Raw genomic sequence first — 22,715 nt, 5'->3', positions numbered from 1 at the left:
CCCCCCCCTCAAGAACTTGAACTCCTATGAAAGTGATATTTGTGGGTTAGGGAACTCGTGAGTTCCTTTCACCTTGCTGAACCATCTCTCCTTGCCGGGAACTTGACCTTGATATCCACTTAGGAAAGTCCCATTCCCTTTCTGGCGTGTCTTTGTCGCTCTTCGCTCTATAATGAAATCTTCTTCTAATTATTTCTTCTCTATCAAACCACAAGTCTTCCACTTGTGGAAAGATCATCTTGTCATCTCCATCATCATCTAGTAATGGTGGTTCAAACATCTTCAACCTTACTAGGTCTTCTTCTTGTTGTTTGGTAATGTATTCCAAACTAACCCTACTCGGCTTCTCGTCAAGAGAACGAATCACAAGAGAATTAACTTTGTACTAGCATTCACCAACCGCTTAACCTGTGTGGCTGTAATCAAGCTTGATCCCTCAAGAGGAGAGTTAATAGCTCGTATTACAAAAGTTTTCCCATCTTTGGTAAAGGTATACTTTTTCTCCCTCCTATGTAAAAACACATCTCGATCCCACAAGTAAGGACTACCAAGTACAACTTAACAAACATCCAATAGAACCACGTCGCATGTAACCTCGTCAATGTATGACTCATCAAAAGAAAACTTGAACTTGCAATGCTCTACAACCTGCAGACCACCTTCCTTTTGAAGCCACCCTAAAGGATAGGGTTTCAGATGTTTGAAAGTTTTCAAACCCAACTTCTGTACCAAAGAATGTGAAAGTAAATTATTCTGAATTCCCGGGTCAATAACAGCATCAACTAGTGATGTTTTGACTTGCATCTTCACAGTGAAGAGTTGCTCCCTAAGATCATCTTTTGAAGGTCTTTATTTTTCCCATGTCATAAGAGAAAGCTTTGAATTGGGTTCCGTTAGTCCTTGGACTTCTTTTGGAGTTTGCGCGACAAGTGCTGCCTTCTTGGCTTCTTTTCTCTGCAACTCTTTAGGTTTTAGATGAGGGTTCTTCACCTAACACATGTCGATAACATGACCCCTTTGTTTGCAATGGGTCAAACCTTCCTTGTCACTAGAATTTCCTTCTTCTTTGCTCCTTTCACCTCCTTTCACAGTGGTACATCCAGATTTCACCTTAGTATTTCCCCTTGAATCAGATTTCTTAAGCCTGCCTTCAATGGCATTAGCTTTTATACTTGCTTCAGCAATAGTATCTACTGAAAACATCATCAACTCCTTCCGTATATACTCATGGAACCCAGAAATATTCTTCATATAGATAGTATGATCTTCCAAGTCTAAATCCAAAATCATAGCTTGATTCTGAAATTCCGAAGTATATTCTTATACGGTTTGGTTGTATGACTGCTTCAAGTTGTACCACTTGAACCATCTCTCTTCAAGGTAGCCAACCGGATAAAATTGCTTCCTTACAACTGCCTTGAATCTTTTCCACGACAATACACCCTTAACTTGGTTTTGTCTTCGATAAGCTTTCCACCAGGTTAGAGCATGCTTTTGTAGCTTCAATGCCGTGAAAGCAATCTTTTCCTTTGAACTATATTCAAAGAAAGAAAAATACGTCTCTAGACGTTCAATCCAATCATCCAATTTCTCTACGTCAACACTTCCATCATAAAGTGGAATATCAACACGGAAATAAATTTTAAGATTCTTACCATGAAGTTTAATTGAAGTAGAACTTTTGAGAAACTCACTTTTCTTCTTTTCGTCCTCATCTTCTTCCTCTTCAGAATATTCTTCTTCAGAATATTCTTCTTCAGAATCATCTTTTCCCGAAGTTTCAGATGTAGGTGTAATGTTTTTCTTCGTCTTCGACTTGGGTGTATGAGAACGAATACATTCACTCAGCTCCTGAAGGGTAACTTGAATTGACTTCATGTCTGTTTGCAGCATATCCACCTTTTCTTCCATAGTTTGTGGTTCGCCTTCCTTAGAATCATCATCTGAATTTGTCATCCTTGATTCCCTTGTTCTCCTAACGTCTTCTAGCTTCTCGAGTACCTCACCAAGATTTATGTAGAGAGATCTAGTGAAAACCATAAACCACAGGGATATACCCTAGAAACTAACCTTGCTCCTGGTACCAACTTGATACGTATTGATCTATGTACCTTGGTAGCTATTACTATAAAGGAGGAATTCAGAATAATAATAGACGAGAAGACTTAAAAAAAACAGAGACACAAGAAAGTAATGTGAAAAAAATATCTTCTCTAGATTATGAACAAGAAAACAATTACAATTCTCTCTTTGTTACGCTCACAATCTTCTAAATAGTGGATCAACCTTAAACTGTTTGCTAAGATTGCACAAATATTGTTCCAAGCTTTCTTTAGATTTTCTGTATCTAGTATCTGTGTGTGCGTCAATATCAAGAACACACTAACTAGATGTTTAGTTATGAGCTAAACATCCCTATTTATAGGCTTGGTTTGGTTTCCCAAACCTCTTCGGAATCTATCTCCTTTTGTATGACTAATTCCTTTTCTAGGTATATTACCTAAACTAAGAATATTTCTCAAAACAATACTCCTTCCTAAACTAGGAATTTATCATAAACAAGGAATCCTTCCTATTATAGGATTATATCCTCAATTCGTCTTGATGATCACTAGTTCCCAGGGAAAGGAAGATACACATGTATCATTGAGTGAATCTAACAACACGAAATCTGGGAAGCATTTTTTGTAGATGCTTTGAGAGTGAAGAATGTGTAGAATGTGTGTATTTGGAGTTGAAATGAGGAGTATTTCACTAGTGGAAAATGGGTGTTTTACCACCCACATCAGAAACCCTCATTGACTGTAGTTGGACCGTTGACCAAAAATAGCCGTCTGTGATATAAAAAAAACCGTAAAAATTCAGAGAGGATTAATAGCAGTCTCTGAATAATTACTCTTTTTCCCTAAAACTGCTACCGATCCCGCGACCCATTAAAACCGATTTAGATGTGATAATTTTTTATTATTTGATAGAGCATATAAATACCTATTTATCTCTCCCATTTCTCTTTCTTCTTCTGCTCTCTCGGTCTCCTCCTCGCCTCTCTTATCCATCTTCTTCACCACCCAAGCGAAACTGAAAAAAAGAAAACTCAGAAGAAATCAATTAAATCATTTCTCTGAAACCCAACCCCTTCCCCGTCTTCAGTAAACCTTAGATGTTAAAATCCCTCAACTCATTGGTCAAGTTATAAATCTCAAATCTGCTGGGAACAGATTCAATCGAAGTTTTTTTGTTTTCATTCTAGGGTTTCTCTAACTATATCTAAATAAAATCTTATGAATGATTACTGCTACAACTTTTGCTTTTCTAGGGTTTGAGAATATGGAGACCTTCTTTGGAGATTTAGATTGATTGGAGTCTAGTCTTCAATTCAACTGAAGATGAATATTTTGATTTAAATTAATTGAAAATCCTCAGGTATAATTTCTCCCTCATTTTTACTTGATTCGATTCAATTTTCTGTTAACGAAGTTATTAGATCCATATTTTCTTTTATAAAATTTAGGGTTTATGCTTAGATTTGGAATGAAACTAAGGATTTGATTTGGGTTATTTTTAGGGTTTCTTTAAATTGTGTTTGTAGAAATTTTCATTCATTTTTCTTTTGATTTAGTATCAAAATTTTCATTCATTCTGTAAACGAAGCCATTTAATTTGTGTTTGATTTTCTTCAAACTGTATTAGGTGATGTTAGGATTTGCAATTTTTTTCCTCTAATTTCACTATTTAAGTTAGGGACCTTAGGGTTTGATTCGTTGGATAAGGAGTTTGTTGTTTAGTTAATGGTGGATTTGTTTTTAATTTGCAGAGGGATTATATTGACTTCTACCAGTGGATATCAATTTATGTGTAGAGCTTTTGGTGGTTTTATCTTAGCTACAGAGGCTGTAAGGTATGGACTTCTAAATATATTAATAGGGTCTCACAGATCGATGGGGTTTTATCTCGATATAACTTATTTTGTAAAGATTTTGCTATTTTGTGTATGTTACTTATGTTTTATTGTGGTTTCAAATCATGGCTAATTTTTAATTTCAGTTTAGTTTATGGTTTAGTTTGTTTAAAGGTAGAAGTAGTTTGCTCTACTACTGGTCTTTGGAAGTTGTTTGAAGCTTGGTCCTTAGAAGTTTGTTTGATTGTGTTTTGTTTCTCTGTGAATGGTCGTATGAGTCTCCATTGTAAATCTTCCATTGGGTGTGTCTTAATGAAAGTGAAGGAATTTACCTTGAACATATTAGAAGGTTCAGACTCATTGTGTGTGTTTCTATGGTTTCAAAGATTAGGAAGTCGTGTTGGTTTCAAAGATTAGTAAGCGGGAATCTGCAGCAAGTTATTGAGTTGAAATTGTTTGTTAGTGTACTAGTATCTACGTGTTTGTGTGAAAAATCTTTTAACATTTTTTTTTGTATGCTGAAGCATTTGTCTCGTCTCTCTTTGCAGGTAATTGAAAGAAAATCTGAGTTGGTTAGGATAGGAGATCATGTTTGAACTATTGGATGAAGAAGCATAGGACATGGTATGCTAGCAATGCATATTTTCATAAGAATTCTAGGGGTTTAATCTCTTATGGATATTTGCCTCACCTTATTTTTTATTTCAATCCAGGATGATGTTGTTGGATGTTTTGAATAATATGCAGAACTTGTTGGAGGACTAGATGCAAAACACAAGGTTCTTGTCAACATTCCAATGGAGAAATTTAAGAACCATGTTCGTTGGGAACCCATTGGAATCGATAAGAAGCTGGTATAAGATTTCAATTTGACTTTCTGTTATAATTTTAGTACTTCAAGAAGCTGTAGTTTTGTGGATGTTGATTAAGTTTGTTGTTTACTTTTTTCTTGTGTAGGTCATGAAGGAAAGGTTATAACTGTTGAATTCATCCCTGATGGCAGACAACTTGCTAGTGGTTCTGGTGATATGATGGTGTGTTTATGGATATTACTATTCAAACCCCCAAAATGCACTTGTAGGTTAGGGTTTTTTCAAAAGCTATATCTACTGCATTGATTTCGTTAATAATGAATTAATTTATAATTTTTGTTTCTCTTTTTCAAATTTTCACAGATCCTGACTCGGTGTCTCTGAAATCCGAAGAAAAGGTTTGGGAAATATTCTTTAGAATGATGAAGAATGTACAAACCACTTCTTGTCCCATGATTTAGAATGATGATTTAGCTAGAAATTACAAGTAACCTAAGATACTTTCAACCTAACTTTCAAATTTTGAGTAACTTCTCTCATTATTCAGTAGTAGGAAATTTAGCTAGGTCATATTAGGTTTATACTATGTAGTTCTGTTAAACATACAGCTTTCTCTACGAGTGTATTCGTAGTCTAGGTTGTCATGGGCGTAAGGCGCCGCGTGGCGTTGGGTGTAAAATCCCGATCCGCAGCGAGGCGTGGCGAAGCCGCGGCGTAGAACAATGATTCCCATATAGGTTTATGTTCTTGACATAACAGATAATTAGCTTAGGATTTCCTATATTAGCTTGTAAATCTTAATGAAAAAGATTTGCAAAATATTTGAAAAGATTTTTTTTCCTTCATTATTGTTAAAGTATATCTAGGAATGATCTGTTTCTTAACATGATTATCTTGGGTTTTAAAATATTAATGTACGACTTAATGAAAAAGATTTTCAAAAAAATTTGGCTATATTTTTTTTTTTTCCTTTTTTGGCATAAAATGCCCCTTTTGCGCCTTTGCCTGAACGCCTAGAAAGGCGACGCCTAGGCGCCACTTTTTAAAGTGGCATCTCATTACCCACTGCGTGGCGCCCAAGTTCAAAATAAGTCCACTTTGGCGCCTAGGCCTTTGACAACATAGTTCGTAGTTTGTTATGCATTAATGAAAACTGGATCTTCCGATGTTTATATGTAGTGACTTTAACTCTATAATGATTCTCGATGCAGGTACGGTGGGGGCATGAGTACAGCTAAAGACGCTCTAGAGAGTGACACTGTAGTGTGTAGCTTTCTAGGTATGTATACTTTACTTCTTTCATAGAGATGAACTCAGCAACTTTCAGTGGTATTCTGATCATTGGGTCCGGTTACAAGTGTTTGTAGTTACACCTACTGCATACATTACTGTTATCCGTATATTACCTTGAGTTGATGTAGTCTCCTTGGACAAGTTCCGCGACAATGTCTTATGAGATATGCTCATATTGTTGCTTTGAGTTCCCTTTGTATGGATAGGATATTTATGAAATTACAGGACTGTATATTTGGATTCCCTGAGTTTTACATAAATCTATGTGTACTAATTTTAGTGTGGTAACATGCAAGAGGATTAAAGAATCATTTGAAGAGGCTCAATGCGCTTGAGCATTGGATGCTTGTCAAGCTTGGTGGTTGTAAGAATCAATAGTCCCTTTCTTGTGTATTGATATATTCAATTTTGGATTTTGGTTTTAATGGAAGATTTTTATCTTCGTAGGCTCCATTCAGTGTGTCAAGATACGAGTGATACAAACACCACTATTTGTATCTGGCATAAACATATTTCTGCAAGTTTTGTTTGGAACCAGGTTACCGGCAGCCATTGGTGGTTCTTCTGCTGATATTGTACCTATCCTTTGCATTATCAGAGACTCATCTCTACAACGAATCACTGAACCTCATGAAGAAAGTTCTGCAGACAAACTTTGATTATCTCTCCACCTCTTTCCATTTATGTTTTTTAACTTTGACGATTCAGCTAGTTTTATGCACATGTATTCTCTACTTGCAGAGATTTGTACACAGTATGATGGAAACTCAAGGAGTCCTGATTGTAGCTGCAAGCTTGCAGATCATACTGGGATTTAGTCTCGTTGTACACATTTAATTCGTATCTAAAGATTGTGTTGGCATATAATATAATTGTATCTTACTTAGTTCTTTGTGATTAAATCACAGGTTTTTGTTAGAATTTACTAGCTATTTTGGACATGTATTCTGTGAACTCAGTATTTCATCCTTTTTTTGTGTAATTTTACACTCAATGGTTAAAATTAATGAATGTTAAAATTCTCAGTTTGATTATAAATTTAAGTTAAATTTGAACTTGAATATCAGTTAAGTTTGAGTTGCATTTGAATTTCAGTTAAATTTGAGGTTGCATTTGAATTTCAGTTTGACATTAATTTGACTTGACTGTAGTTTAACTTGACTTGACAGTTTGACTAAACTTGATTGTTTGACTAAAATGCCAATAAGATTAATTCAGATTCAGCCATTCAGACATTTCAGCTGATCCGAATCTGATTTTTTTTTATATTATAATTCAAATATACGACCAGTATCGCGGGTCAGCTTATAGTGACTGTAGGGAACAGTCTCTGTTCAGAGACCCACGCAATAAGGGTCGTGCAATTAAAAAACGCTTTATAAACGACCCATTCAGAGAACCCTAGAACAGGTCGTTTAACTCGTATATATGACGTGTCATGGCGGTCGCGGAATTGTTGTTTTCCACTAGTGTTTATAGATTTAAAAACGTAGCCGTTGGATCACAAGATTTTCCGGCCATTCAGATTGAGTCGTTGGCGACATTGGGTCAGACACTGGCGTCTTTAACGCGGACGCAGGCGCCATATGTAAAAACGCGTGTTCAATGTTCAAACGCTGGCATTTTGGTTGGTAGGAATGGCGCGCGTCTTTAACACAGATGCGCGCTGGTTGTTCCTACTCGATGTTCAAATCAACAAATCTGTTGGTTTGAACATCCATTTTCCGTGTTTGCTCATTCCATAGTGGAAGCAAAATGAACAAACTCTGATTTTGTTCATCCCATAGGAACCGCTCTAAGCCCCATAATCATTGTCATGTAGATTGCAGTAAGTTGTTTTACTTTGAACATTGCATAACTTTTTGCATCCGTCTTTCTTTTAAACGTGTATTTGGATCTAGTGTTCTTGTAGTTCTTGAAATTAAGATTCGAATGAGGCAAATCCCAAAATGCAATGTACAACACAACTATCGGGAGGAAATCAAACCGCGAATGGCTTGGCGAATCATTATGCGGATGCCAGTCTGCTGGGATACCTCTCGTAATATGGGACCACATAGTCCTTTCCTGCATAAATCAAATTGCAATAGCAGGATCTGTTGGTGTAACATGCCCTCGTGTAAAGCATTTTGATGATTAAAACATTGGAAAACATATTTGAATTCAGTTAAATGTCCGTAATTGTGATTCAACTTGCTAATAATGCAAGTATAGGCTCACGAACTCGTTTTCATATTAAATTCATAAAATTGGTTAAAAAGATCAAAATCAACAATTCTTGGGTGAAAAGGACATTTAGATTTTGATACTGTTTAAATGGACAAAAATGTAAAAATAGCCAGGATATAAACAGTTTCTTCCTACCCATTTTCAAATACTTTTTATGTTAAAGGGCCCATTCCCATGGGTGTGCGGTCCAAAAACATAAGTCTTTTGGTTTTCCCTTTCCCATGTATATAGATGATATTGTATCCATGTAATTAGATTACTCATCTCAATAGAATCCTTCTCCTTCTCTATTTCTTTGTCTTCTTCCTTATAATTTACTGCAAAACGTTATCATGCCCGATGCTATACCGCAGAGCTGTATGGGATGGATTTTATTTTTTACATCAACGCAAGCCAATGATGAAATCACTGGAATCAAATTAGATAAGTTGGATCAATTTTTTTTTCTCCTGTTTTTGATTTTGGTATATCAATATAATCAGGTTTATTAAATCTGTGTTGAAAATTGATAGGGTTTATTAAAATTTTGTGTTGAAAATGGACATGGTGGTACTGTTGATTGATCCAATCCTTATTGTGTTGTCTGGATATACTAATATCTTAATCAAGAATTAGTTTAGATTGATCTTGATTTAATCAGGAATGGGGTTTAATCTCGAACTGTGTACTGCGTTGTATGCATATATACATAATTAGTTTTGTTTGATTATTGGGTTTTCTTCTCGTACTGATGCGTTTGTCTAATTTTTGGGATTTGAGATCTAGAATGCCTGTTCGCGTTCTTGGGAGAAGAAAAGCCAACTCGGCCAACCATCCCAAACGAACTGACCCAGCGTTCCGATTCTCCCTAACCGAGCGTTCCGACTCGATCCCAGTCACAGTTCCGGTTCCAGTTCTGGTTTCGGTCCTGTTCCAGGCTGATTTTGGGGGGTGTGCGATTAAAGCTGTTTCGGTTTTGTCTATATATAGGGGGAACCAAAACCCAAAGGTATGTAACTATAAAATGAACATGGGTTTTTACATTGAGTGCTTGCTAGGATTGTTTATTTGTTTGTAAAACATGTCTAGTTTTGTTTATTTTTGTCTTAACATAAATCCACATAAACGGTGAATTTAAATTATGATTGCTTATCTCGATCATTAAGAATTTTTGTTTTTATTGTTATTTTGTTATCTTAGATATTATATTGTCTATAGTTGAATGATGTTTATTTTTTTTGTTTAATCGGTTGTACCAACTTAATTCCAATGTAATCATTTGGGGCTCAGAAGTACTTGAGCATCATTACTGGATACTTGATATTTTCCCCAAAATTTGAATGTTCCGTGGAATGTAATCCACTTGCTCGACTATTAAAGAGTCGGTAATTTCAAAACATACGTTCAAATAAAATCACATGTCTTCCAATTTTTGTGAAAGAACTCACAAAAGATGATATGATTCAGAAATTTTGATTTATCTACTTCATCCATAATACTAACGAACCGGTATATGTTGAAGTATGACAACAAGAGAATTATCTTTAGTAATATATTCAACCTAAAGTAAGTGGTTAGCATGTGCAATGAGATTCTCTTGGCCTATTGAGGAAAAAAAAAAGATATTCTCAAATTACGCTAAATGTAGCAAAATTGAAAATGGAAAGAACCCCAAAGTAACGAGGGTTAGAACGTACCGACTCATATAAAGCATGTGAAAAGGGACATATATATCATGAGACAATTTTTTATCCCCCAGCAGTAATGACACCAAAGTATGGGTACCAATTGAACACGGGATCAACTAAAATGTAATTCTAGCTCCCATCATAAATAAAAGAGTTGGAAATGCACCTAGTCATAAGTGTTGTTAAACCAATTTTCACATCAACTTTAATGGAAACAAGAACTTTGCCTGGACAATTGACTATCATATCGAGCGCAACACTGCTCATTTATTTTTTCAAGATTGAGCAAAGACGTCACAAAATCTCTAAATGTACCAAGAGATAATCACACTTTGTTAAATTTCCAAGTATCCCGTGCAAATGGATATCATGTGGAACATCAAAATGATGAGAATGTAAGTGATTGCATCTTTTATAGTCTCTAATATATTTGGAAGGAAATATATTTTAGAGAGACTAATGAGTCAATCTAGTGCAATGTAATTCACTATAATATTTGGATTATGGAATTCATATGGACTCCGACGATGAAATGTTGGAAACTGACTCATACAAGCTTTGGGTACAACCATAAAGAAACATTGGTTGTGACATGATTATTGTTTTGAAAGAACTCATACAAAAATCATTTTATTTGAGCGAAAGAAAATGGGAAAAAGATTGACAGAATGCAAAGTGACGGCATATCTCTCAATAAGTGTTTTCTAAATTACTAGATGCACAACCCCCCTTCTCATTATGCTTTTAGGTAAGAAATCATATCACTCATTTTTACAAAGTTTTCAGTAAAACATGATCGAGACTATCCTAAGATGCAAATGGTAAAATTTCCATATTACAAAGAAAACAAGGTGAAATTTAGAAAAATATTCATGCAGAATGCGGACCATTAAAGTGACTGATGGATCTGGTGAATGTTTTGACACTTTGGACTAGTTATAGTTCCCAAGAAATTTGCGTTTGAAAAATCCTAGCACATATTACACAATGCAAAGTGCAAAGACTAACCACCCTTGTTAATGCTAGAGAATTTACATCAAAAGGATTTGATGAATATTGCATGTTTAATAGGATCAATATAGAGCATCTTATACCCAATGGTCTCGCAGAGGCTACCATCAAAGGTTACCGATGGTGTCTAAGGAATAGGTTATGCGTACCAACCTAACATTAATTGCTTTGGGGATATGCAATATTACACGCATATTTACTTAATTCGTTTTAGAATCCAATATTAGTCAACCTTTTCTGCATAACAGTTGGTAACTGAATTTAAGCCTGACATTTGTGTTATTACGCATTTTTGGTTGCACTATATATTTGCTATTACGAGTCCACATCGTACTATGATGGGTCATGAAAATGATTAAGTAATTTTGTTGGATATTTACTCTCAACAATTATCCGCATTTTAAAACCTTTGGCAGGAGATCTCTTACTGCTAGATTTGCAGGTTATCACTTTAATGAGACGGTCTTCCCGTCGTTAGGGGGAGATAAGAAAAAGTATTTTCTAAGATAACGACATGAACTGTCGTGGGGTGTTCCCACTGTGTCTCATATTGATTCTTGTACTCCATAAATGTGAATGTGAAGTGACAAATAATAATCAATTTTCAGAATGTACACTGATGTCGCTAAAGTGAAAAGATCACACATACCAGCTGCAAATATTCCTGCGAGGTTAGAAATCCTCTGTACGGGGTACACGATAGACTAAGGTGTTGCAACTACACTTGGTGGAAGTGTAGTTGAGGCCGTGACCCCATAAAGGAAGATGGAGAGACCACCAGGTTCGATCAATGCTCACCTAGAAAGGAAGTAGATGAGTAAGGCACAACCTAATTTGTATCATTAATGAAATCATCTCATTTGATTGTCTCTGACTATGTCCATGAGTCAATACTGGAGGACGCTCCGAAGTTTCAAATGATTCTACAGAACAATGAAATCTTGACGGATTATTAGAATGCACATGACTCAATGGAAGGATCATACGTGCACAGTGATGATATAATGCATAAATAGTTGCTCCATAAGTATAGCACAATGAGATCGAACCATGCTTTATTTTTATTAATTTCAAATAAATAACATATTTGGCCTACACAATCTAGGTAGAACCTAGTTCTTTGGCAAATATATGAGTATTTGGTGTGGTAGTGCTAACCAACCAAGTGTAAAGGATATTGGACATACATAATGAATTTGTCATAAAGCATAATGAGAAGAAAGTAGTCTTAAAGTACAAAGACTCACCTTGTGGCGCGAGGTTTCTTACAAATCCCTGGAATTGTTCTCTTTTAATGAACGTTATAGAGTTTCGCTACTTAGTTAGCTTGGTAATTTCAAAAGGACTTGAAATGCAACATATGTATGTGGTTGTTACGTATCTATGAAAGAATCAAGAGATAGAAGATATTTACAAAAGTACTTGATAGACTTTTGTTTCCCAAATCAAATGACTCTAAACCACGGAGTGCTTTTACAGTTAGATAAAACGCTCACTTATAGATTCAAGCAATCAGACGGATGTGGTATACCCGTCTAAGTGGCTATTTGATTTGGAGGGGATAGACAAGTAAGTTATTTTTCCTTGCGTATTCATAAGAAAGTTCCTGATTTGGAATTGTAGCTATTTATGTTGATGGTACAAACATGATGTGTACTCTTGATGTGATAAGAGACCTTAAAAGCTATTCAAAATCCGAATTTGAGATGAAAAATCTAGAGAAAGCTCGATCGAATACTGAGCTTGTGGTATATTATTCCACCAGTTTGCATATGTCTAAAGTTCTCAGGCAATTTAACAAAGACATGCATCCTGATAGCACTCCCATGATTAGTCGAGGTTCAAATGTAAGTAAGTAACCATTTCGTCAAAAGGAATATGACGAAGATGTGTTGGGAGATGAAATTCCAATATCTAAGTACAATAGACGCATTGTTGTACTTAGTATAATATTGTACTCGATTAAATTTTACATCCTCATGGAACTTGTTAGCTAGATATAGCACCGCGCCAACGCAACGTCATTGGAACGGTATAGTGAATGCAATCATGTACTTAAAAGTAACCATTGACATAAATTTTTTTTTATCCCTACAAAGACATTAAAAGGAATGCTAATGAAAGTGCAATCCAAAAGTTGTTGATTATGAAGGAACAATAATCTTTTTATCCAACGAAAGTAATCAGAAGGAGATATGGAAGATTATTTTCTAATTCATTACCAATATTCAGTTTCTAAAAATAAATGACTGAAGGAACTGTCTGGAATAACTCTGAAAGTAATCAGGGGGAGATGACGACATCAGGGGGAGGATCCAAGGATATGATGTCGACATATTTTACTTCGAAATTGAAGCTGTGTTGTACTCTTTTTTCCTTCGATCGTGAATAGTTTTTTCCCGAAGGGTTTTGTTGCTCGACAAGGTTTTTAGCGAGACAACACTAAAAACATCAAGTATGTTGAACTTTGAAGACATAAAGGTCGTGTTGATATTACTGAAAATATCCGAATCAAAGAAATGAAATGCGATAGTATGTTAAGCAACGTAACTTCCAGAATCAACAACGGGGTTTTATAAACGTTCAATTCACCGAAGTAAAGTGTGATAAACTCCTTTTGACTGCATTAGACTAACGAAAATTGTCTGACATCAGGGGAAGCATCTAATGGTGTGTTGAACTCTTTTCCTTCACCGAGATTACTTTTTCCCGCAGGATTTTATTGCTCGGAAAGGTTTTTAATGAGACAAAAACAAACACCAGGAATGTAATTTCCCATCTAAGGATATTGTCTCTCTCTCACGAGGATTTTCTTCCTTAGGAGTTGTGAAGCAACTAGTCAACTTCAATGGAGCAAAGTGATCATCTGCAACAGATCGCCTTTAATTACATCTGTCACGTTGTACTCTTTTCCCTTCGTCAAGGTTTTATCCCACTAGGTTTTCCTTGTCAAGGTTTTAATGAGGCAACGTATACGCATCCAACTATGTTCTAAGTTTACTTAATATTGTACCACTACGGGAAAAATATACATCTACAACTGGAGATTTACAACTCTTCGCTAAACATCGTAGAAAGTCATATGTTTTACAACTGGTTTCAAAGAAAGAGTTGTCGTATATCATCACTGCCAACCCTTAGAAACAAGGGGTTGCGCTAAGAAAACAAACGACAACTCCTTAAGCAAAAACATTGTGGCGACATTTAGCTATAACAACTCTGTTCCATAAAGGTAGTGACTAAGCCTATCACAATTTTCACAAGAGTTGTTGAAGAACACCAAAATATGATGATGAAAAATAGTGTTAGAGGGGAGATTCAAACATGAACCTACTGCATGGAAGTCTGGCTCATCAACCATCCTTACAGTTCACAAGTTTTGTTTTTTTTTTTTTTTTTTTAATAAAAACGTATAACAACACTTATAAGTGTTGTTGAAGTAAAAATATAGAATGTTGGAAAAAATGAGATTAGAAGGGATATTCGAACATGAATCTACTGCATGGAAGTCTAGCTCATCAACCATCCTTACCGTTCACAAGTTTTGGCTGTTTTTTTCTTTTTAAAAATGCATAACAACACTTATAAGTGTTGTTGAAGTAAAAATATAGAACGTTGGCAGAAATGAGGATGGGGGGATTTGATCCTCAGCCTCCTGCATGAAAGTCTACACCACTAACCATTCCTACACTATCACAAGTTCTGTCAAGTTTGTGGTTCTTTAATATACTAATTTTAAGATAACCCTTTATAAGAGTTGTGAAACAAAATATAATGTCCAAAAAAAATGCTTAGGTAACTAAGCCGCAAAGTATTTTGAAGGAATCTTACTTGTAAATGGATGGATTCGCCGTTCTTACCAAGTTTCCGACTTAGAGTAGTCCACTCACGGCCAGGTTTCGATCTCGGAGCCTGATTTGCATACAATATGGAGAAATAGGGTTTGTTTAAGGTTTCGTAGAATATTCCGAAGGAATCTTACCTGTAAATTGATGGATTCGTCGTTCTTACCAAGTTTCTGACTTAGAGTAGTCAACTCGCAGCCAGGTTTCGATTTCCGAGCCTGGTTTGCATGCAATATTCATAAATAGGGTTTTTTTTAAGGTTTCGTAGAATATTCCGAAAGAATATTACCTGTAAATGAATTGGTCGTTCGTAACAAGTTTCTGACTTAGAGTAGTCCACTCCTTGCCAGGTTTCGATCTCGGAGCCTAGTATGCATACAATATGCAGAAATATGGTTTGTTTAAGGTTTCGTAGAATATTCCGAAGGAATATTATCTGTAAATGGATGAATTCGTCGTTCTTACCAAGTTTCAGACTTATAGTAGTCTACTCCCAGCCAGGTTTCGATCTCGGAGTCTGGTTTGCATACAATATGCAGAAATACGGTTTGTTTAAGGTTTCGTAGAATATGACGAATGAATCTTACCTGTAAATAGATGGATTCGTTGTTCTTACCAATTTTCTGACTTATAGTAGTCAACTCACGGCCAGGTTTCGATATCGGATCCTGGTATGCATACAATATGCAGAAATACGGTTTGTTTAAGGTTTCGTAGAATATTCCGATGGAATCTTACCTGTAGATCGATGGATTCGTCGTTCTTACCAAGTTTCTGACTTAGTAGTCCACTCGCGTCTAGGTTTCAATCTTGGAGCCTGGTTTGCATCCAATATGCATAAATAGGGTTTGTTTAAGGTTTCGTAGAATATTCCGAAGGAATCTTACCTGTAAATGGATGTATTCGTCGTTCTTACCAAGTTTCTGACTTATAATAGTCCACTCCCGGCCAGATTTCGATCTCGGAGCCTGGTTTGCATACAATATGGAGAAATAGGGTTTGTTTAAGGTTTCGTAGAATACTCCCAAGGAATCTTACCTGTAAATGGATGGATTCGTCGTTCTTACCAAGTTTCTGACTTAGAGTAGCCCACTCGCGGCCAGGTTTCGATCTCGGAACCTGGTTTGCATCTAATATGCAGAAATAGGGTTTGTATAAAGTTTCGTAGAATATTCCGAAGGAATCTTACCTGTAAATGGATGGATTCATCGTTCTTACCAAGTTTCTGACTTAGAGTAGTCAACTCACGGCCAGGTTTCGATCTCGGAGCCTTGTATGCATACAATATGTAGAAATAGGGTTTGTTTAAGGTTTCGTAGAATATTTCGAAGGAATCTTACCTGTAAATGGATGGATTCGTCGTTCTTACCAAGTTTCTGACTTAGAGTAGTCCACTCGCTGCCAAGTTTCGATCTCGGAGTCTGGTTTGCATCCAATGTGCAGAAATAGGGTTTGTTTAAGGTTTCGTAGAATATTCCGAAGGAATCTTACCTGTAAATGGATGGATTCATCGTTCTTACCAAGTTTTGTGTGTGTTTAAGGTTTCGTAGAATATTTCCATGGAATCTTACCAGTAAAATGGTTGGATTCATCGTTTTTGTGGACTTTCAGACTTCTTGTCCATAGTTTGTAAGTCGTTATACCGAACTTGAAGTTTGGATCGACACTGAGCTTCATATTCATCAATTTCGATGATGTATCATGCTAATTTTGAAGTCAGAACCCTCTCAGAGCTTCGTGGTTCATAGATTATAGGCCATTATACCAAGTTTGAAGTTCGAATCGACATTGAGCTTCATATTTATCGATTTTGATGATGTATCATGCTAAGTTTGAAGTCAGAACCCTCTCAGAGCTTTTTGGTTCATAGTTTGTATGTCGTTATACCACATTTGAAGTTTGAATCGACATTGAGCTTCATATTTATCGATTTCGATGATATATCATGCTATTAATGTGAACTAAAGCTACTTCATGACATGTATGACTAGTCAAACTTACTTCATGACCTATGTAACTAGTCGAAATTCAAACCGGAAGCACAAAGAGAAAGCACAAAAGCACAAAGAAACACACCAATTATCGGATTGATTTCTTATTTTTCAACTTTATTCTTATACATTTTTTGGATTTTTTATATCAAAATGTCGATAAGAATGTGCTACATTTATTCATATTTTTTTTGGATTTTTTTCGTGTCGAAGGTTGATAATCAAACCGAATACATGAGCTCATATTAGCACAAAATGAAACACATACTTCTCAATCCGCATGAGTATCCTAAATACAATCTCAACCGTCAATATCTTTTCTTAATCCGTATGAGCATCTCAAATACAATCTCAACCGTCCACCATTTTCATTCGGATTCACTCTTTTCTTCTTTCTTTTTTTTTCGAAGCATAACCCTCCTTCAACCACTCGAACCCAATTCCTATCTGTTTTTCTCTCAATCACCACCGCTGAAGAACACCTCTACTCCACAGATGACGGCGGCGCTCCATCACCACCGCTGCTCTTTTCTCGACCTCTCTTCTTCATCATATTCTCTCAATCTCTCTCTTTAACTCCCCCTTTCTCTCATCCGCAACAGTCAATATTAGCAGCTCTTCAAATCCATATCTGAACCAAATTCTAATCAACCCCATCACTGATTCAAGTTACACAAAACCAAATTTCTTCTCGGTAACAATCAACGACGGCCCTAACTCAAGTTTCCTCAAATCTTCATCACATAACTCAATTCTTCCATCTCTAGAAGTTCTCGATTCATCAAAATCTTCTTCTCAAAGAAGTAGGAGGTGATGTCGTAACATTTGCTTATGGAGTCTGGTTGGATTGCAGGCCGTTTGGACTAGGGTTTGTTGCTGATTGAGATCTTCATCTCTTCATCCCACTCCTAACATCATCTTCTTCAGTAGGAGAAAACATGTTAGACTCAACCAATTTCGAACTCACCACTGATCCTTTATTACTCTTCCTCCGCTCAGAGTTTCTGCAGCATCATCTGTACAAGAAGAATCATCTCATGTCTCTCCTGGTAATCTCAACACTGTGCTTTTATTTAATTGTTTTGATCTCTGAATTCGAATTGAATTTGAATTTTTGGAGATAAGTTAAAGTGTTGTTGTTTTGGTTGTACAGATACATATGGGGGTGTGGAAAATTTGGTGATTATAGGTTCTGGTCCAGCTGGATATACTACTGGGATTTATGCAGCTCGTGCCAATTTGAAATCTGTTGTGTTTGAAGGGTATCAAGTTGGGGGTGTTCCTGGTGGACAGTTGATGACTACCACTGAAGTCGAGAATTTTCCAGGGTTTCCTGATGGAATTACTGGTCCAGATTTGATGGATAAGTAAGTAGACTCAAGTATAGAATGTTGGAGTTGTTTGCTGATGGATAAGTAATTAGACTCAATATAGAATGTCCATTTAAAATTTATAGCCATTTCGGAGTCCTTAAAATTGAGCCTCCCACGCATTTCAGAAAATTGAGTCTTTTCTTCTATTTTAATTTTTTGCAGATACCATTTGCAGATACCTTGAGGATGTTCTGTATTGGATTCACCAAGAGGCGAGAGAAACAGGTCAAGAGAACCTGTAATGCTCAATCTAGCCAGATCCGACAGGTGGAGTTATATATTTCAATTTCAATGTTTTCTTATATTTTTCATGTTATTCATTTGTATAAATAGGTAACATCTGTACTTTGTTTTGTCAGATTCGTCGCAAGATGGTTGAAGTCATGGTAAACCAGGCCTCCTCGTGTGATCTTAAAAAGTTGGTGGCAAAATTCATTCCTGAAATGATTGGAAATGAGATTGAGAAGGCTACATCAAGTATTTATCTACTGCAGAATGTGTTTATTAGGAAGGTCAAGATCTTGAAGGCTCTAAAGTTTGATCTTGGAAAGTTGATGGAGGTATATCTCACTCTTGTTTTATGCTTTCTTAGAAGACGCTTTAACTTAAATCTTTACGTGATTTATGGTATTTTTGGAGTGGCTGTTTAAGTTTCCGTAGACGAACTTTTTTTTAGCACATATAAATTATCTGGAAGTTTAGAAAATTTGAAGTTGTGAAAGAATAGACGGCCTCGTAACCTTGTAGAGACCTTTCTGAATAATTATTTGAAAGTATCCAGTAAAATAGAAGTTTACGGAATGCACCTGAAGTTTAAAACTTCAGTTATCACTCTGAACTCTCTGTGAAAGGTTGCAAAGCAAAGCTGATGTGTATGCGGTGATTGTTTTATTTTCTAGGTTCATGGTGACTACTCTGAGGATGTTGGTGTGAAGGTGGATAGGACTGCTGAGGAAACAGTACCAGAGGCTGAAACTGAAGTTGTTGGAGCTTAGGTTCATGGTAACTTGTGCAATAACATTTTGATTAAGACAAGTAAGTTTAAGCAATAACAGTACATGAATGGTGATTGCTTTGTCAGTAAAACATTTCTAAGAGTCGTGTTCGATGAGAATGGTAAGAAACAATCCACCACTTGTGAAATCTACGTGAATGTATTACCTACATGCCGACATAAAATTGTAAGAGCTGAAGGAAGTGGTCACTGACCTGTGTTCTAGTTCTATGTGAATGCATTGTGAGAATATATTTGGCGATTAGCAACACTGAAAATAATCTAGTGTATTTGGTGAATAATTACATTGTAAATTGTTGAATTTTTGTTGTTTATTAAGCTAGTTCAAACTGGTGGAATATATTTGTTTATTCGGTTCAATCCTTTAATGGGTGTGGCTTGTCTTGTTCTAATTTTTAGATGGAGCGATTGATCATGAAGTTCGTGGATCTCTTGCGTTGCCTATAATCAACCCTGAAGACCAATCTTGTCGCATTGTCCTTGAGCTTGTCACTGTGAAGGAGAAGCTTAATTTGATCCTGAGTTTGATAATGTTTGCGGCGCTCTTCAGGTCTGTTATGCTTTCCTTACATTTATATATATAATTTTTCTTCTTTGTAGTGATGTTTATCTTTATTTTTTCTGGGTCATTGATTTAAAGTCTAATCCAATAACAGATTCTAGATTTATTAGGGTTAATCTACTAGTTGACTTGGAAAGATCAGAACTATAATTGTATTGGTCTGTCCTCGAGATAGTGAAAATATGGTGTCATTTGATTTGGCGTTTCACTAAGATCATTCTCCTATGTTCCTTTTGCAGAAAACTTGATAAAGTTTCCCCAGAACCAACGCTTTCCCCTGAGGACAAACGCTGCTACATCTGGGCATCAAAGAAAGCCCTGCCGAGGCTGTCGTAGCAAAGAAAGCCCTGTACCTGCAGCCAAAAAGAAAGAAGAGCCCAGTGATGATAGCTATGATGAGAGTGATTCCAAGGATCTTATTGTTTTAATGCAAAAATCTGATTAGGTATTTTGATTCAATTAAACATGAAGTGAGAGGGATAGTCTTGAAACTTCTGATGGACATGTATTTGAGGAGAGGTTTCTGAGGTTTGAAACCAAACATCTATATCACTGCCATTTTTTGAATGTGTGTTTAACACTGGCAGGTTAACTTGAATGAATGTAAATGTATTACACTGGTAGGTTAATGTGAAAGTGAATTATTTTCTGAAATTCCGTTTCAGCTATGATCTTTTTTTTTTTCAAAATAGTTTTATGCACACAACTTCTAACAAATGTTGTTACTTCAAATATTACAACCTCTAGGGATTTTGTGTTAGATATTATGACTACACAAGACAAAGGTTGTGACAGAATGTTCTACAACTCTAGCAAGTGTAGTGACACTAGTATACACAATATTAATAGATGTTATCTTTCCGTTTTCAACTATACAAGCCAGATATTGTGAAAAGGTTTTCATTTACTTTACAACATAAGTTTGTGTTGTCCAAGATAGTTCGACAATTCATACAAGTGTTGTGCAAATATTATTCATAATACTGGTAATTGTTGTTGTATATGTTTCTACGATATGCTACTTATGTTGTCCACGATTGTTCTACAATACAAGCAAGAGTTGTGTTAGGTTATCAAAAAAAATTAAAAGAGAATCACAACATTGACAAACTATTGTCGAACCATGAATCACATCACCCTTTACAACACTTGTCATCCATTGTAGAAAAACTTGGACTGACTACAATACCCCCGTTCCACAATGCATGAAATGGAGTTGTCGTAGGGGTACTGCAACTCTTATCTTGTGTCGTCAATGATGATTTTTCCCGTAGTGTACTCTTTTTATTTAGTTTAGGTTTTGTCCTTCAGGGGTTTTCCTGACGAAGTTTTAACGAGGCAATTAACTTAGACTCGTCGGTCTTTAAAGATCGTATTGCATGTGATGAAGTACATGTAAAGTACGAGACAACATGTGAAGTGTGAAGAGTTGTGCCAAGGTTTTTTTCCAATGGGTTTTTCCTTATCAAAGTTTTAATGAGGCAATTGATTTCGGCACAAGACATTAAGGAGAAAACGTCGTTTGAAGAACTACGCTCGAGACACTATATGTGAAGCACTGCGTACAAAGTTCTGTTGAACCGCACAAGGGGGAGTGTTAAAGGTCCCATGCCCATGGGTGTGCGGTCCAAAAACATAAGTATTTTGGTTTTCCGTTTCCCATGTATATAGATGATATTGTATCCATGTAACTAGATAACTCATCTCAATAGAATCCTTTTCCTTCTCTATTTCTTTGTCTTCTTCCTTATGCTTTTACTGCAAAATTTTCTTATTTTTAATTTACATCAGGATGCATCCAGTTTCATCCTTGGTATCTTTTAAGGTTAAGTCAGGATGAATCCAGTTTCATCATTGCTATTTTTATGGTGTCCATTTCACCCCTAATAATTTTCATTTGTCCATTTAAACCATGTTTTAAAAATATGTGGACAAATAACCCATTTTTCGTATTAAATTTGGTCACACACTTATTTTGAGATCTTGTACGAGCATACTTATTTTTAAAAGTCATAGGAAAGCTACATTCTTATTTTGGGTACGATTTTATACCCATATCCAAATTTTGTATTACATTTGTTTCTGAAATATGAGGTTGCTAGTTTCAAATATTGACAACCCTCCCTATGGATGCTTCTACTCGTCTAAACGACTAAACCCCACAGGTTTGGCACCACATATTTTATATGTCATGTGACGGAAAAGAAAAACCAAAAAGCAAAAGTACTTCGTGACCAAAACTATGCACCATTCCAAATTGTACTTAATCTACCGGTCACCGGTGGTATAAAGCAAAAACTATAAAATTGAGACGCAAAATTTACCGACTTTGATGGCTTGAAATTTGGTTTTGTATAAAAAAGTTTGTTGCTTAAATAATCAGCCTGGCGGCATGGAATATGTCCCAGAAATCTTGAGTTCACCCCAAAAATTGCCCATGGTTCAAAATCTTCGCCATCTTGATTAAACCACAAAAACTCTTTACAGACCGAGCCGAAAAAAACTAGCTCAAAACCGTCAGACACAAGTCTACCGCTACACGTTTCCAGAGGATGCAGATCCACTGGGACCACAAAAATAAATAAATTTATGTCCGCCGATTTTGAGCTGATTTTGTTTTCTCGGTGTGTAAAGAAGGACTGTTCAAACAATACGAACAGTCAGATTCAATGCCCAATCAGGCAGAAAAACAAAAGGCCACCTCTGAGCAAGTGAAGTCGGTACAAGAAAGAACGTGCCCCATAATAGGAATGGACGATAGCAATATAATCAGCAACCTCGAGATGGCACCCATGCCACGTATATATTATTCTGAAGCATGAATCGACGTGCAAAAAAACCATTACATGGAGCTCATGCAGAACCCCCACATGTCGAAACGCCAAACATCCTTGAAGAACTCCCCCTATTTACACACTCTCTGTCCAAGACTCTGTCACATCTCCCTACACACAATTAATCACACAGATCTTGCGAAAAGTGAACTTTCAAACTGCAAAAATTATTTCCAGCCAATCTA

The 22,715-nt window shown here is 36.1% G+C and overlaps 1 protein-coding gene and 1 long non-coding RNA gene across 7 annotated transcripts; both read left to right on the top strand.

The window, feature by feature from the left end:
* Nucleotides 1-3,117: 3,117 nt before the first annotated feature.
* Nucleotides 3,118-6,985, top strand: LOC113323767. Of its 6 annotated transcripts, XR_003347824.1 has the most exons (9): nucleotides 3,118-3,423; nucleotides 3,815-3,898; nucleotides 4,447-4,522; nucleotides 4,612-4,752; nucleotides 4,856-4,979; nucleotides 5,074-5,108; nucleotides 5,922-5,989; nucleotides 6,310-6,367; nucleotides 6,451-6,985. It is a non-coding gene; the product is annotated as an uncharacterized LOC113323767 (long non-coding RNA). The 6 variants fall into 6 exon arrangements; XR_003347822.1 differs by having other exon boundaries at nucleotides 6,310-6,985; XR_003347820.1 differs by having other exon boundaries at nucleotides 5,922-6,367.
* Nucleotides 6,986-17,577: 10,592 nt separating this feature from the next.
* On the top strand, nucleotides 17,578-19,114 carry LOC113325187 (40S ribosomal protein S3a-like). Its single transcript, XM_026573400.1, has 5 exons — nucleotides 17,578-17,587; nucleotides 17,900-18,113; nucleotides 18,203-18,386; nucleotides 18,479-18,679; nucleotides 19,019-19,114. Exons 1-5 carry the CDS (start codon nucleotides 17,578-17,580, stop codon nucleotides 19,112-19,114), a joined length of 705 nt encoding a protein of 234 aa, XP_026429185.1.
* The last annotated feature ends 3,601 nt before the right edge of the window (nucleotides 19,115-22,715 follow it).

The sequence above is a fragment of the Papaver somniferum genome, chromosome 11 (genome assembly GCF_003573695.1).
Source record: "Papaver somniferum cultivar HN1 chromosome 11, ASM357369v1, whole genome shotgun sequence".
Taxonomy (NCBI): domain Eukaryota; kingdom Viridiplantae; phylum Streptophyta; class Magnoliopsida; order Ranunculales; family Papaveraceae; genus Papaver; species Papaver somniferum.
Note: the sequence above shows the minus strand (reverse complement) of the source record. Positions and strands in the feature narration are given on the sequence as shown.